Below are 15,534 nucleotides of genomic sequence, written 5' to 3'. Positions count from 1 at the left end.
AAGGATTATCTGAAGTTCTCATTAAAACATTAGGCCAATCCAGGGGCTAAACTACTAATAAGACTACTCCAGAGTCAGGTTCGATTTGTCCTATCAGTTATCAGGGTGGACAAGTCCCCACCATTGTGTTGTTGATGGGACTAAGGGAAAACAAATTTACAGTTTAAACCATAAACATTTACTATCCAAAGCATTTTTTGTTCAGGATGAATAATTATAAGAAAACCTTCCAACATTATTGCAAAAATCCATCAACTGTTTAGGCTAGTCTAGATTCCAGACTAACTCTTGTTGTAAAACTGCCATAAATCATTATCTCAAAGCACTATGTTGAAATGCTGCTAAGTACTTCTTTATAGATGACATCAAATGTAACAAGACAAAATGCCTTATTGCTACTTGTGTATATCAATAAATCATGTAATCCACATTACTTCAAAGAGTCCTTCATGTAGCACTGAGGAGTCAACATTATAATACCTAACCACTGTCTGAGATATTACAATATGTTACACTGTGACAAGTCTCTATGTTGGGTTTCCTGTATTATAGCAGATGAGACATGGGAATAGAGTTATTTTATGCATTCAGTCGTCTAAATCTCTGCAGCAAACTGAATAAACTGCAGTAGTAGAGAGAAAAGCTCCTGCTCAGTGCCAGCTCTTTGGATGACTGCGTGCATCACAGATTGTGTTATTTTCAGCTCCCACATGTTGGGTTATTTTTACTGCACTGCTAAACATAGTTTCAGTTTTCATCCTGTTCCCTTTTAACTTTCTTGTACATTATAATATGAATGCACCAGGTTTGCTTCAGAGGGACTCAACTAAACCTCTTACAGCTTGTACACTTTGTAATTCAATATATTCTGTTTTGACAGGCTTAATATTTCACATCTCACTGGAATAATTTGTATCTAAATATTTATAACATTAGTTAAATAGACAAAAATATGAGCAGAGGAAAAACAGAAATGAGGAAAATTCAGGAATAGGACAAGCATGTTGTATAAACGATTGTTCACATTTAGAAAATGTTATTAACTTTTATCTACCATATTTTTCACCGTATATGACGCACTTTTTCTTCCCCAAAATTGGGGGGGGGGGGAAGTTGGTGCATCTTATACGGCGAATACACACCTAACGCTGCGGTTGCTGCGGCCATCAACGGCCGGGACCCGCGGCTAATACAGGACATCACCGATCGCGGTGATGCCCTGTATTACCCCTTCAGATGTGGCGATCAAAGCTGACCGCCGCGTTTGAAGTGAAAGTGACACTAACCCGGCTGCACTGGGAGGGACCTTACCAGCCTCCTCGGTGTCTGCTCCGTGTTGGGATCCCCTGCATGGCCGGCGCTCTCCTTCGGCGTCATCACATCGTCGCGCACGCCGCCCCGTCATCCAATAGGAGCGGCATACGTAGCGACGTGATGACGGCAACGGAGAGCGTGGATCCCGGGGAAGAAGATGTCTGGAGCGTCGGGGACACCACGGGGACGCGGCAACAGCGATGGAGCGACATCCAGGGCAGCGATGACAAGCGGTGACGCGTCCAGAGCGGCGGGGACACGTGAGTATTACCTCCTATACCAATGGTCTTCAACCTGCCGACCTCCAGATGTTGCAAAACTACAACTCCCAGCATGCTCGGACAGCCAACGGCTCTCCGGGCATGCTGAGAGTTGTAGTTTTGCAACATCTGAAGATCACTGTTGGGTTCAGAATCTTTTTTTTCTAGATTTTACACCTTTAAAATTGGGTGCGTCTTATATGCCAGTGCGTCCTATAGGGCGAAAAATACGGTATATAACAGTGAGTGACTTGTAAGCAACATGTAAATTGCCCTCAAGTGTGTCCTTATCAGGTGTGCATATAGGGAAAATGCCATTTGTCAGCAAAAATACGAGCACCCAAAGAACAATAGTGATCTGTTGCTTCTGAGACAGAATTTTCACATTTAATTGGAATTTGTCATCAGAAAATGACTTATTGTTTAAATCAAGTTTTATGTTAAACCCTTTTTTTGTAAAGAATTTTTAGAGCTGTCTTGCTCATCTTCATTTTACAATCTATATGTTTGAATATTCCTGAAATCTTGTAGTTTTTATTCTGGCCACTAGGCCTAAAACTAAGCTAAGACCTAATTTTCTGTCTGTAATGATAAGAAGGCTGCTAGAACACCTCGGCTGTTTGCCTATTGTTAGGCTGCTTGAGGTTGGAGCACTTAAAGGTTAACTATCATAAAAACAAATTTTTGCTATTGCACTCCTTATGGTAAATAAAAAATATTTCTAATATACTTTGTTTAAATAAAATGAAGTTTTCTATGTTTTATTTGTGCTTAAAAAAACTCAAGAGCACATTTTCCCACATCTTATACACAGACTTTGGACCGAAGTCCAAACACAGAAAGTGCAGCCTGGAGTGCTGAGGGGGGTGTGTCCAGACTCATCCAATCATAGCTCCTCTCACACTTAACTGCCATATGCTGTTGGTTGGACACAAAGTCAGTCTATGTGATGGGGGAAAATGTGCTCTTGAGCTTTTTTAAGCACAAATAAAACATAGAAAACTTCATTGTTTTTTAAACAAAGTATATTAGAAATATGTTTTATTTACCATAAGGAGTGAAATATCAAAAATGTGTTTTAATGAGAGTGCCTATTTAATTCCTGAACTGTGGACTGTTTTTGCCAATTTTTCTACTCAGCTGTGTATTACTACTCTATGTGCGGTCCACTAAGCCTGATGTTTATTTGTGTGGGGAAAGCAGTTGTGGCTACTGTTGATTTTCATTTTATGTTTTTTTTATTGTTCTGTTATTTATGCCTAAATAACAAAAAAAAATAAAAAATAAAAAAAGAAGGCGGCTGCAAAATGATCTGTACATAATTACAATGAAAGGTGACACCAGTAGATGGGGAAGGCAATAGGAGCTCAGCTTATTTTTCTTTTTTTATGTCTTTACTAAACAATCACATCTCTCATGCAACACACTGCAATAGCAATCATGGAGCACTGATTGGTTAAACAAGATGCCTCCTCCCTCTGTCTAAACTCCTAGATGCCACATCTGGAAGAATTGGAGTGAACATTGATCATAGTCATCATAGCTAGAACTGGCTATATGCTAGAGGCAGCTCCTGCTGTGGATGGTGCTGGGATAGCTTCTGAGCCTGTACCACCACATGACATAAATGTATGTCAAATTGTGGCTAGACACATATAAACTTGTTATACAGAGGGGGTGAAAGGACTTTTCTGGGCATTTAAAATTGATGACCTTTCGACAGGAAATCTATGGCCATCTATCTCTGTGCTGACACTCCGGCGCATACACCATAAGTATCTGGAAACCATTATTTCAATGGGAGCTGTGCGGTGGCAACTCAACTTCATCACTATGCAATGAATTTGGCACGGGTGTTTTTTGTACCAATGTTGCATCTCTGTTGACTAACCAATTGGTGGAGTTGCTTAGTGTCACAGCTTGAATAGTGTGTAAAATCCAATAGGAACAATCTTTTGGTTTCATATTGGTTCAGAGGACCCTGGCTGCAGTTTGTGCGTCACATCCCATTCATTCAGCAAACATTTTCATGACATTTATATATCATCAGCGATGAGCAGGGCAATGGCTCAACAACAAGAGACCAATTCCCACAGCGAAGTTCACTATAGAAAGAAGTGATAAAAGGAACTCTCTCGCGCATGTTGAAAATCTTCCTCACTTCTCTAGAATAGTGATGAGCGGAATTGCCCATATTCGAATTCGCGATATTTCGCGAATATATAGACGAATATTTGTCCTATATTCACGAATTTCACATATTCGTTATATTCGCATATGCGAATATTCGCATATTGGCGTATTCGAGGAAGAAAACATTGAGGGGGTGGGCAACTTTACTATTGGTTGCTAGGGATGTTGTTGATAACCTGACAAGTGTATTTGCATCATTTTAGTTGACCCACAAGTGAAAAGAAGGAATATGCAAATATTCACATATACGAATATTCACATATGCGAATATGCGCATATGCAAATATGCACATATGCGGAAAAAAGTGAATATTCGTAATTTCGAATATATAGCAAATATATTCGCAATATTCGTGAATTCGCGATATTCGCGATAAAGATTCGGAATCTGAATATTCGGGCCCAACACTACTCTAGAAGTCTTTATTACGAGAAAGGTAATAGGGCCAAGTTCCTCATTGCCAAGCAGTTGAGGGATCACCTGGCTCAGACTGCTCTTTACTATTTAAAAAACCTGGATAGGAGCACTCCCACATCCGACCCCAAAGTTATTGTTGCCCCCTTTCATAATTATTATGGCTCCCTTTATTTTTTACCTTTGACCCTACCGTCTGATCCTGGCATACTTCAATCCATTATCTCCTCCTTTGTTTCTATGCTTCCCCTTCCCAAGCTCTTGACCATCTTCATACTGATATTTCCTGGGGCTAGAGAATAATATCAAAGAACAGTCAAGTGCTAAACCCATATTTTTTTACATACTTAAACTACAAGACATTTGGAAATGTCACGAACCCCCATCTTTTACAGCCGTTTAACTCATTAATCACTGGGACATCTATTCCTAACTCCATGCTTTACTCTTCTATAACGGTCGTTCCTAAACCAGGGTAGGACCATCGGGAGTGTGCTAGGTACTCCAATCACTCTTCTTAATTTGAACATGACATTTTTTACAAAGATATCAGCTAACAGATTTAATGTGTTGATGCCCCACCTTGTCCATAAGGATCAGGTCGGATTCATACCCTGTCAACAAGCCGGGGATAATACAAGGCAGATTATACATTTTGTGAACACTCCTCCAAGCTACTTCTGAGTCTTGATGCTAAAAGGACGTTTGACTCCCTTGGCTGGTTCCCAACTTGGAACACTTGGTCCTCCAGGCATGGTTTGTTATTGCCCTTTACTGCCTTCATAACTCCCCCCTCTCAGTGAGATAAAACACACACTGCAGATATACTGCATATTTTCTTGCAACAGAAAATGTGACAAAAGTAGAAGTGGATCCAACTGAAAGGGGAAGCATCAAGGAAAGTGTTATAGCGCCCACTTTCAAGCTGAATCCAAGTCTGCCTTTGGCACATTTTCGGCTTCTATCTGGTTGAAGAAACCCTGGAGGCAAATGAATACACCTTGGTATGTCTACTGAATGATCTTAGATATATAAAGAGGTAAGAGGAAATGTCACTGCCTCCTCAGGTGGGAAAAGTTGTATTCAGCACTCAATGTACAATAAAAAGCCTTAAAAACACTGGGGGAGATTTATCAAAACCTGTCCAGAGGAAAAGTAGTTGTGTTGTCCATTGCAACCAATCAGATCACTTCTTTCATTTTTCAGAGAGAAGCAAGAAAGAAACAAGCCGATTGATTGCTATGGGCAACTCAGCAACTTTTCCCCTGGACAGGTTTTGATCAAACTCCCCCAACTTCTTTATTTAAACCATGTATGATGGACATACAGTGGGGATCAAAAGTTTGGGCACCCCAGGTAAAAATTTGTATTAATGTGCATAAATCTCCAAAAGGCATCAAATTACAGATTAGACATTCTTATAATATGTCAACAAAAGTTAGATTTTATTTTCATAATTTACACTTTCAAAATAACAGAAAACAAAAAATGGCATCTGCAAAAGTTTGGGCACCCTGCAGAGTTAATATCTTGTACTGCCCCCTTTAGCAAGTATCACAGCTTGTAAACGCTTTTTGTAGCCAGCCAAGAGTCTTTCAATTCTTGTTTGAGGTATCTTTGCCCATTCTTCCTTACAAAAGTCTTCCAGTTCTTTGTGATTTCTGGTCTGTCGGTTACGCACTGCTCTTTTAAGGTCTATCCATAGATTTTCAATTATGTTGAGGTCAGGAGGTTGTGAAGGCCATGGCAAAACCTTCAGTTTACGCCTCTTGATGTAATCCCCCCTGGATTTAGAGGTGTGTTTAGGATCATTATCCATTTGTAGATGCCATCCTCTCTTTAACTTCAGCTTTTTCACAGATGGGATCAAGTTAGCATCCAAAATGTGTTGAAATTTTATTGAATCCATTTTTCCTTCTACTAGTGAGATGTTCCCTGTGCCACTGGCTGCAATACAACCCCAAAGCATAATTGATCCACCCCCTTGCTTAACAGTTGGGCAGAGGTTCTTTTCATTAAATTATGTTCCCCTTTTTCTCCAAACGTACCTTTGCTCATTCCGGCCAAAAAGTTCAATTTTAACCTTATCGGTCCACAGAACTTGTTTCCAAAATGCATCAGGTTTGTCTATATGTTCATTTGCAAAGTTCAAATGCTGATTTTTGTGGTAAGGACATAGAAGAGGTTTTCTTCTGATGACTCTTCCATGAAGACCATATTTGTACAAGTATCTCTTTATAGTGGAATAGTATACCACAACTCCAGTGTTTGCCAGATCTTTCTGGAGGGATTGTGCAGTCAAACGTGGGTTTTGAATTGTTTTTCTCACAATCCTGTGAGCTGTTCTGTCTGATATTTTCTTGGTCTTCCAGATCTTGCTTTAACTTCCACTGTTCCTGAGGCCTGCCATTTGTTAATTACATTCCAAACAGAGGATATTGACATCTGAAAATGTTTTGCTATCTTCTTATAGCCTTATACAGCTTTGTGAGCGTCAACTATTTTCAGTTTCAGATTTCTAGACAACTGCTTAGAAGAACCCATGGTGCTGATTGTTGGGGCAAGGTCAGATGAGTCTGGGCATTTAAAACCTTTGAGATTGATATCACCTGGTCTTCCCAGATGATGATTGAGAACAATCCATGACACTGGCAGGTCTCAGCTTTGCAAAGGGGACAGTGCATTAATTCTGCAGGGTGCCCAAACTTTTGCAGACGCCATTGTTTTGTTTTCTGTTATTTTGAAAGTGTAAATGATGGAAATAAAATCTTACTTTTGTTTACATATTATCTAATCTGTAATTTGATGCCTTTTGGAGATTTTTCCATCTTTCCTTGGCTTCTTTATGCACATTAATACAAATTTTTACCTGGGATGCCCAAACTTTTGATCCCCACTGTAACTTCTGGGTGTCACGTAGAGTAGGGAATAGTGTGGCCTGGGTTCACATAGAACCTCTTTGCCTGCCTACTTGTGTATCCATCCTAAATTGCGGATCCACAAATGAGCACCAGTCTCTCCGCTCCACTTAAGTGCACAAGTCAAAATAAATTAACAGAACTGTATGGAGGTCGGAGAAACAGGTCAGAATACAAAGGTTAAACAAGCTATACAGCTAACAGGCTAACATACAGGGTAACAGCATATTATAATGTCAGGAATGCAAAAGTAGTAACAAACAGATATCTGGAAGATATGGTGGCAGGTTTATAACGTACTGACAACAGCTTTAGGACCAAAGCAGTATATGGCAGGTATGACAGTAATGACCAGTTAAGTTACCAGGGGATATAATGGCGGGTTTACCATGAAATAAAGGAGAGTGAACAGGTTAACTGAAGTCAGGACACTATACAGATCTGGATATACTGGTACAGGATCACATAAAACTAAACACTGACATGCACCATGTATACTGGCAAAGCCATAGATCAGGACCCATACCATGGCGGAGCACAAAACACAAGCAGACCAGTATACTAATCAGGAAAAATTTACAGACACAAACTAGACAGGATTAAACTGACCATGAGTACAGACAGATCATAAGACAAACAGGACTAAAACCAGAACCAAAGCTGAAAATCAAGAACCAAAGCCAGAAGGCTGAGGAGAAATCAATCCCTAACTGACCAGAGTGCAAAATGCAAGGCCTAGCCAGGTGCAATTGAAAAACCTGGACTGTGATGTTTTTATTTGCTCTTTTTTGTAACATAGTTTAAACAAAAGATATTTTGATAGGTACATTAAGTGCTGGATTACTTTTTTTGATAATGATACAGCCTGCTAACAGGGTTTCTCTATTCAAGCACCTACAGCATATAGAAGCAATAGAAGCAGTACTCCAGACTTCAACTTGCTTATTACCTATAAGGTTCCAATCACCTATTTCTGATGCCTCCTCAGGACGTGCAGCAGTCATGGTAAGGTGTAAGTTTTACCTGTTGTGTTCATGTATAGAACCATTGTACACTAGTATATAATAAGCAAATGCAATACAGGATTTGAAGAGAAATTAGAGAAGATGCTGACTTGCACTATACACTGGGAAAATTGAAGGAATTCAGCTAGCGTCTCAAGTAACTTCAGACATTAGTGATGACAAGCAGTAGACATCCCTTCTGACTGAGTATATTTAGGTATGTAGAAGAGACTGGGCCAGAGAGAATGAGAAGTGAAATGTATGGATAAAGTAAATAAAATAAAGAGATAAGCTGCATTAAGTTGAAAAAAAAAAAGAAAAAACTAACAGTTAGATATATCCACAACGTGCTACCCTTTCCTGCTTGTTTGTTTGTTTGTTCCATGCACAAAGTATTCTAATAAACGTTGATTGTTTTCATTGCTCATTCAAGGTCATACATTTACGTCCTATGCATAACTGCGAGCATCGGAGCGATGCTCGGGTCATGCGCGGCAGGTCCCGGCTGCTGATAGGGACCTGCCGGTAATGGCGGGCATCCCCGATCACGCAAATTTCCGCCATTAACCCCTCAGATGCCGTGATCAATACAGATTATGGCATCTGCAGCATCGCGGTCACTATAATGGATGATCGGATCGCCGGCAGCGCTGCCGCAGCGATCCGGTCATCCGGAGCGACAGACGGAGGTCTCCTGACCTGCCTCCGCTGCCTTCCACGAGTCTTCTGCTCTTGTCTGGTCTTATACGGAAAAATTAAAAAGTTATAGGTCTTCAAAATAGGGGGATTTTAAACGTACTAATTTGGTTAAAAAGTTTGCAATTTTTTTATGCGCAACAGTAATAGAAAAGTATGTTATAATGGGTATCATTTTAATCATATTGATCCAAAGAATAAAGAACACATGTCATTTTTACTGTGAATTGTACGGCGTGAAAACGAAACCTTCCAAAATTAGCAAAATTGCGGTTTTCTTTTTAATTTTCCCACACAAATAGTATTTTTTGGTTATGCCATACATTTTATGGTAAAGTGAGTGATGGCATTACAAGGGACAACTGGTCGCGCAAACAACAAGCCCTAATTCTAGTCTGTGGATGAAAATATAAAAGAGTTATGATTTTTTGAAGGCGAGGAGGAAAAAACGAAAACCTAAAAATAAAATTGACTGAGTCCTTAAGGCCCAAATGGGCTGAGTCCTTAAGGGGGTCCCCTCAGAGGTTTTGAACCTTCCATACAGGTTATAAAAGTAAGTAAGATAAAGCCCTGAGACCCCCCAGGTCCCCTTTCTTAACTAGAAACCAAAGTAAGTATATACTATCCCTCCAATTTCTACCGAATAAAGCAATAACCAATATGTGGTCTTAAAGTGCTCTTTTGGCACATCATGGCAGGTGTCAGTAGAGAAGAAGCGCCATTTGGTATCTCCTTGGTCTAAGTGATACTTCTTAGTGATAAATCTTAGTTTTAAACAGAGACTGGTAATAAGTAATAAGTAAAGACATACCAGCCTGTATAAATCTAGTAGAGAAGATATCCCAAAGGGAGGATCACAGCACTTCCAATCCAAGGCTCAAATTTTTTTTTTAAACATATAAGCTTTATTTATATATGTTAAAAATATATAGAGGTGCCATAAAAAAAGAATTAATTTAATGTGTTTCTCTTGTTCCACAGGATTTTTTAAGGCATCAGACAAAGGAGAACCTTGGTCTATGGATTCTCTCTGCAGTAAATCTGAACTCAAGGCAGATATGAAAATGTCCTTAGCGATGTTATTGCTACTTTTAAGACAACAATTCCTTATTTTGTCTGATGAATGGACGATTGGGCCTTTTAGCCACTTCAGAACTCATAAGTGAGTCATTATTCAGATTTCAGGTGCCCACGATTAAAAGCATTGAATTGCTTCTGAAAGATATCCATACACACATTGGAGATATTACCATATTTGTGTCCTCAATTCCTTACTTTATTTTTCCTATAGATATATGCTAAAGTGTACATTTTTTTCAATTATTGTAATCTGTCTGGGAACACTGTGTTTCACATGCAACATGATATATATACTGTATATAATAGTCCAGCCTGTAGCTGAAAAGAGAGAAACAGATGCAAAGGCTTATGTGGAACATAAATGTGGATGCAGTGATTTTCTTCTTGTTTGATCTGTAAGCCTCAAGTGGTAACGTATCAGTATGACATGTTAAGCGCTACGATGCATATTAAATGTCACAAACAGCTGGTTTAAACTCAAGTAAAAACAATACTAAACCTCTCAATTTTCTAAGAATGAAAATAAGAAAAGGATAATCTTTTATATGTAAGACATATATTATTTCCTATATTCATTTCTTAAAAACAGAGATATACAGATATATGTACATATGTATAAGAAGACATATTAATACTTTCATATTTCTATTCTATGGCACACCCAAAAACTCTTTATTAATACCTTTGCCATCACATTGGTAGAAAAACTGTAACTCTATCACCCCTCATGATGACTGAAGTGTTGAAAGGGGACAAGATGAACGGTGGAATTAAATATGGCTCTATTGCACACTGGGCAGTGGGAAAAGGTTTCTGCTTCTTTAACCATTTCCCAAACACTGGCAAAGCACAAAAAAACTTTTTTTTCCCCCCTAATTCCATAGTTTATGTAGGCGGAGAAAAGGTAAAAATTAATATCTTAATGCTTATCTGTTGTTTCAAAAGACTTTCCCGGTTGTATTAGGTTACCCCTTTAGATCCCTGAAAAGGTGTTTTGGGCCTCTCATTGCTGGTATTGTGTCCTGAGAATCCCCTCCATGGTACAAAGTTATTTCTCATTCTCTTTATTTCAAGGGGTGGGGCCAGATTTTATAAGTTTGCCAGTAATACAGACACAGGTACTTCCTTTTCCTTACCTGTCTGGAAAATCACAGCACAGTAGTTACTCCTTACTATTTTACCATGATATAATGCTGGTGAAAGTGCACTGGACTTAACATGCTGGCACTGTATTGGGGGTTAATTGCAGTCTTTATGGCATTTTTTCTGCTGTAAGGAGTTACTTAACTGAATAAAATATATTAACTGTCACGTCGGGCATGGGATAGTGAAGCCCTGCTCCTACCCAGACCACTGCATCTGCCTACTTGGCATCCAGCCTAGGTTGCGGACTCTCAACTGAGCAATGGTCCCTGTTCTGAACTAACCAAGAGTACTAGCAAACAGGAAACCAGGAGAAATAATAGCATGTATCCGGAGTACTGACACACAGGGAACCAATGAGATATGACAGCAGGTTTAAAGAGTACTGATAAACAAGTACAGGATAGAGGTATACAGGTCAGAATACAGGTAACTAGAGTCAAGTCAGAATACAGGTTTAGGTTTAAACAAGGTAAAGCAGAAGAACAAACACACAAGGTGAGGGGCAAAGCAAGAAAAAGAATAGGTCAGGCGATTACAGCAGTGATATACAAAACAAAGGCAAAACATAGAAAAGGTCAGGTTACAAGCCAGGGTAAAAATACACAGGATAAAACCAGCAACAAGTGCAGAAAGAACTACAGAAAGACAAGACACAGCTAAAATAAAGACAAACAAGTCATAACTGCAAATCAAGAGCCCAGCCAGAATGCTGAGGAGGAAACTGATTGGTCAGGTGCCTATAACCCCTCACTGACCAGAGAGCAGCAAAACTCAACCAAGTGCAATTGTTACAGTAAAAAGTATGTTAGGAATCACGTAGGCTGTCAAATGGAGGGAAGTTGTTTTAAATTACAATTTTATCTAAAATTAATATTTCAATATACTGTATACAACAGACTAATAGTCAAAAATAGCAAACTCCAAGTACTTATTTAAATATCTTAAATTTAACTTACTTGCATATATCACCTTCTGGGTCTTCAAGCCCAAATTTATCATCAAATGTCAGTTGTATTCTTAAGTGTTCTTCCACAGCTACCAATCTCCACACTAGCACAGTGCTTCTTGGGTATGAATGGGGAAACCTGGGACTGTGAATTGACCCATTAAATGAAACTGAAACAATCTTCTCATGCTGATGATCCTGCACTCCTGTAAACAATACATACAAAGCATGAAAACATATAAAATGGTAGCAGCATCATGCATGCATAAACACAAGTGTGCATAGCTCTAAATAGTGTGCTCCATAATAAAAACAAAGGTTCCCGGTCCAGTTACCACATTTTTATCAACTACTCAAATTTCCCAACATATTTTTTTCTACAGCTGCATGGTATTGATTATTATATTAGCATGTAACATTATTGCTAGACATTAGTCTAAAATTATCATAATAAATATTACATGTCTGGTTCCAAATCTAACTAGGAAGTTTGCATTGTACCAGCCCTTACTGTAAATATCCTGCAGATAAACCAGGCTTTCTTAAGTCTGTCCAAGTTTTTTACTACTGAAGAAATGCAATAGAGATCAAAAGCATTATATCATTATTTTCATGTGGTATCATTTAATAGATTCAATGTGATAGAATAGAATTACAAAGATAATCTATTTCACTACCTCCCATTCATTATCCATAGCTGTAGATGTGCACACATATTTTCCACGGAAAAGGCCATGCACAAGTGTGGTACTAAAGTATTAACAACAAATACTGTAGCAGATGATATCACAAAATATATTTAAATAGATACAGACAGACACATACAAGTTAATGTTTGAAGAATCAGCAAACTGGTTAAAAGAAAAGATAGCAATGATAAAAATGTTTTAGAGAAACACTTATAATGCAGGATGGCAATGCTACCATAGCGATCAGAGATCATCATTATTGTATATATTTTCACATGGCCATACATTTTCTGTGTAGTAACAGGAGGATACATGTAGTACTTAAAAGAAACCTGTCAGCACTTTTTATGCTGCCTGAACCACAAGTCATTTGGGAGGTCCCCAAAAGCTTTTCCCCGCCCCACCATCCTGAAATTATAGATCTTTCCCTGTTCAAGTATAAATAAAGATCAATCAAACCTTCCCAATGACTTGTGGTTCAGGCAGCATGAAGGTCATGACAGGTTCCCTATAAAGTTGCCCATTAAAGGGGTATTCCAGGAAAAAACTTGTTTTCTTATATCAACTGGCTACAGAAAGTTAAACAGATTTGTTAATGACTTCTATTACAAAATCTTAATCCTTTCAATAATTATCAGCTGCTGAAGTTGAGTTGTTGTTTTCTGTCTGGCAACAGTGCTCTCTGCTGACATCTCTGCTTGTCTTGGGAATTGCACACAGAAGAAGAGGTTTGCTATGGGGATTTGCTTCTAAACTGGGTGGTTCCCGAGACACGTGTCATCAGAGAGCACTTAGACAGAAAACAACAACTCAACTTCAGCAGCTTATAAGTACTGAAAAGATTAAGATTTTTTTAATAGAAGTCATTTACAAACCTGTTTAACTTTCTGGAGCCAGTTGATATATAGAAAAAAAAAGTTTTTTCCTGGATAACCCCTTTAAGATGAATAGCTGAATTCGGTACATTTCGGTAATGTATGACTCTTGAAATTAATTATAATACTTTCCTGCTCTTCTGGCTTTTCAGGCACACTAAAAGTGATAAAGTTATTCTACATTACATGGTTTTACAAAACAACAATGTCATCTTTTTTTATTATTTTTTTAAAATTTATTTATTTATTATATTTATTTTTTATTTTTAGTGAAATAATACTGTTATTCAGTATGACAAGCAGATTAGAGTCATCGCTATTAGAATCACAATTTCAGATTGGTACAATGACAGAGCCTGGGGGTGGCATCAGTATGAGGAGACCATATAGTGGCTGCATGACACAGCGTGGAGGTGGAGGCAGCATGAGGAGACCATATAGTGGCTGAATTACACAGCGTGGAGGTGGAGGCAGCATGAGGAGACCATATAGTGGCTGAATGACACAGCGTGGAGGTGGAGGCAGCATGAGGAGACCATATAGTGGCTGAATGACCCAGCCTGGAGGTGGCAACAGCCTGACGAGACCATAGGGCCTCACAATTGAAAAGATTTAAGATATTTTTTAACATTTAAATTGAAGATTTCAAATAGATGAACCTAAAAAGTTTTATTAAATGTGCCAGCAGCATGAGAAAACCACATGGCGGTACAGTGACACAGCCTGGAGGTGGCGGAAGCATGAGGAGACCATTTAGTGGCTGAATGACACAGCCTGGAGTTGGCGGCAGCAAGAACAGACCGTATAGTGGCTTAAGGACGTATGTGGTATGCACTTGTGAGGGAAGGACAATGCACTTCAGTACGCTTAAAACAGTATTTGTCTACAACACTTTTGGCTGTCCTTTCACACTATCTAGGCCCTTAAGACTTTAATAGGAACAAAATGGTACACCACTTAGATGTACGCACAGGTTACACTTAATAGAGGACAATACGCTTTTAGTGCTCTGCTCACCGTATCTGGCTGGCTACTATTAGCTCTTCTGTTGTTGTACACACCAGTGTTGCAGCACACAGTCACTGTGTACTACACCCAAAATTGCACTCTCTCTTTCAATCTCACTCCCTTCCCTATCAGTGCTTCTAGGCTGGATTTGGGCTTGAGGTGGATTGCTGCTGTAAAAATGCTTTTCTGTGCAACACCCTGCTGCCTGTCCCTTTCTCTGTAATAGAATGCTAATGTGACTGGCTGCAAGATGGCTGCCGATTATATAGGGCTGTGACATCACAGGGGTGGCTGGCTGCTGATAGGTTGCATCCCATCTACCTGCCTTCCCAGGATTCCTTGCCCCATGTCCTCACATGTAGATCCGCCATTTTAGAGGCCCTTCCGCCGGGACCGCACTAAATGGAGTCTAATGAAGAAATTTGTGCGAATCACGGCGATATTCGCATTTGTTACAAATCAAATTTTTCCTGAAATTCGTTACGAATTTGGATTCATCAGATTCAATTCACTCATCCCTAATTATTATTAATAATAATGTCTCTTTATTTATATAACGCACACAGACTCCCCAGCACTGCACACTCAAATTGGTCCCTGTCCATTGGAACTCACAATCTGAACCTATCAGTATGTTTTAAAGTGTGAGAGGAAACCCACACCAACACGGATAGAACATACAAACTCTTTGCAGATGTTGTTCTTGGTGGGATTTGAACCCAGGACCCCATCACTTCAAGGCAACAGTGCTAACCACTGAGCCACAATGCTGTAGACTTTATTAATTGTTAGTTTATCAGAAGAGTTTTTTTTTTTTGTTTTGTTTTAACATGACACATTTTTTCTGTTCATCATCAAACAACAAAAAGTAGACAATATTTTTCCAGGCTGCAAATTCCAGTGGGGAAAAAAAGTATTTAGTCAGCCACCAATTGTGCAAGTTCTCCCACTTAAAAAGATGAGAGAGGCCTGTAATTTTCATCATAGGTA

The 15,534-nt window shown here is 39.0% G+C and overlaps 1 protein-coding gene across 1 annotated transcript in view; it reads right to left on the bottom strand.

Moving 5' to 3' along the window:
* The window catches only part of PDGFC (platelet derived growth factor C), a 345,852-nt gene that overhangs the window by 161,899 nt on the left and 168,419 nt on the right, over positions 1-15,534 (bottom strand). The window contains exon 2 of the mRNA XM_056561993.1: positions 11,983-12,178. Within this exon, the coding sequence (XP_056417968.1) occupies positions 11,983-12,178 (196 nt within the window). The remainder of the gene's footprint in view (positions 1-11,982; positions 12,179-15,534) is intronic.

This window comes from Hyla sarda, chromosome 1 (genome assembly GCF_029499605.1).
Source record: "Hyla sarda isolate aHylSar1 chromosome 1, aHylSar1.hap1, whole genome shotgun sequence".
NCBI lineage: Eukaryota > Metazoa > Chordata > Amphibia > Anura > Hylidae > Hyla > Hyla sarda.
This window is presented reverse-complemented; position numbering and strand designations above follow the sequence as displayed.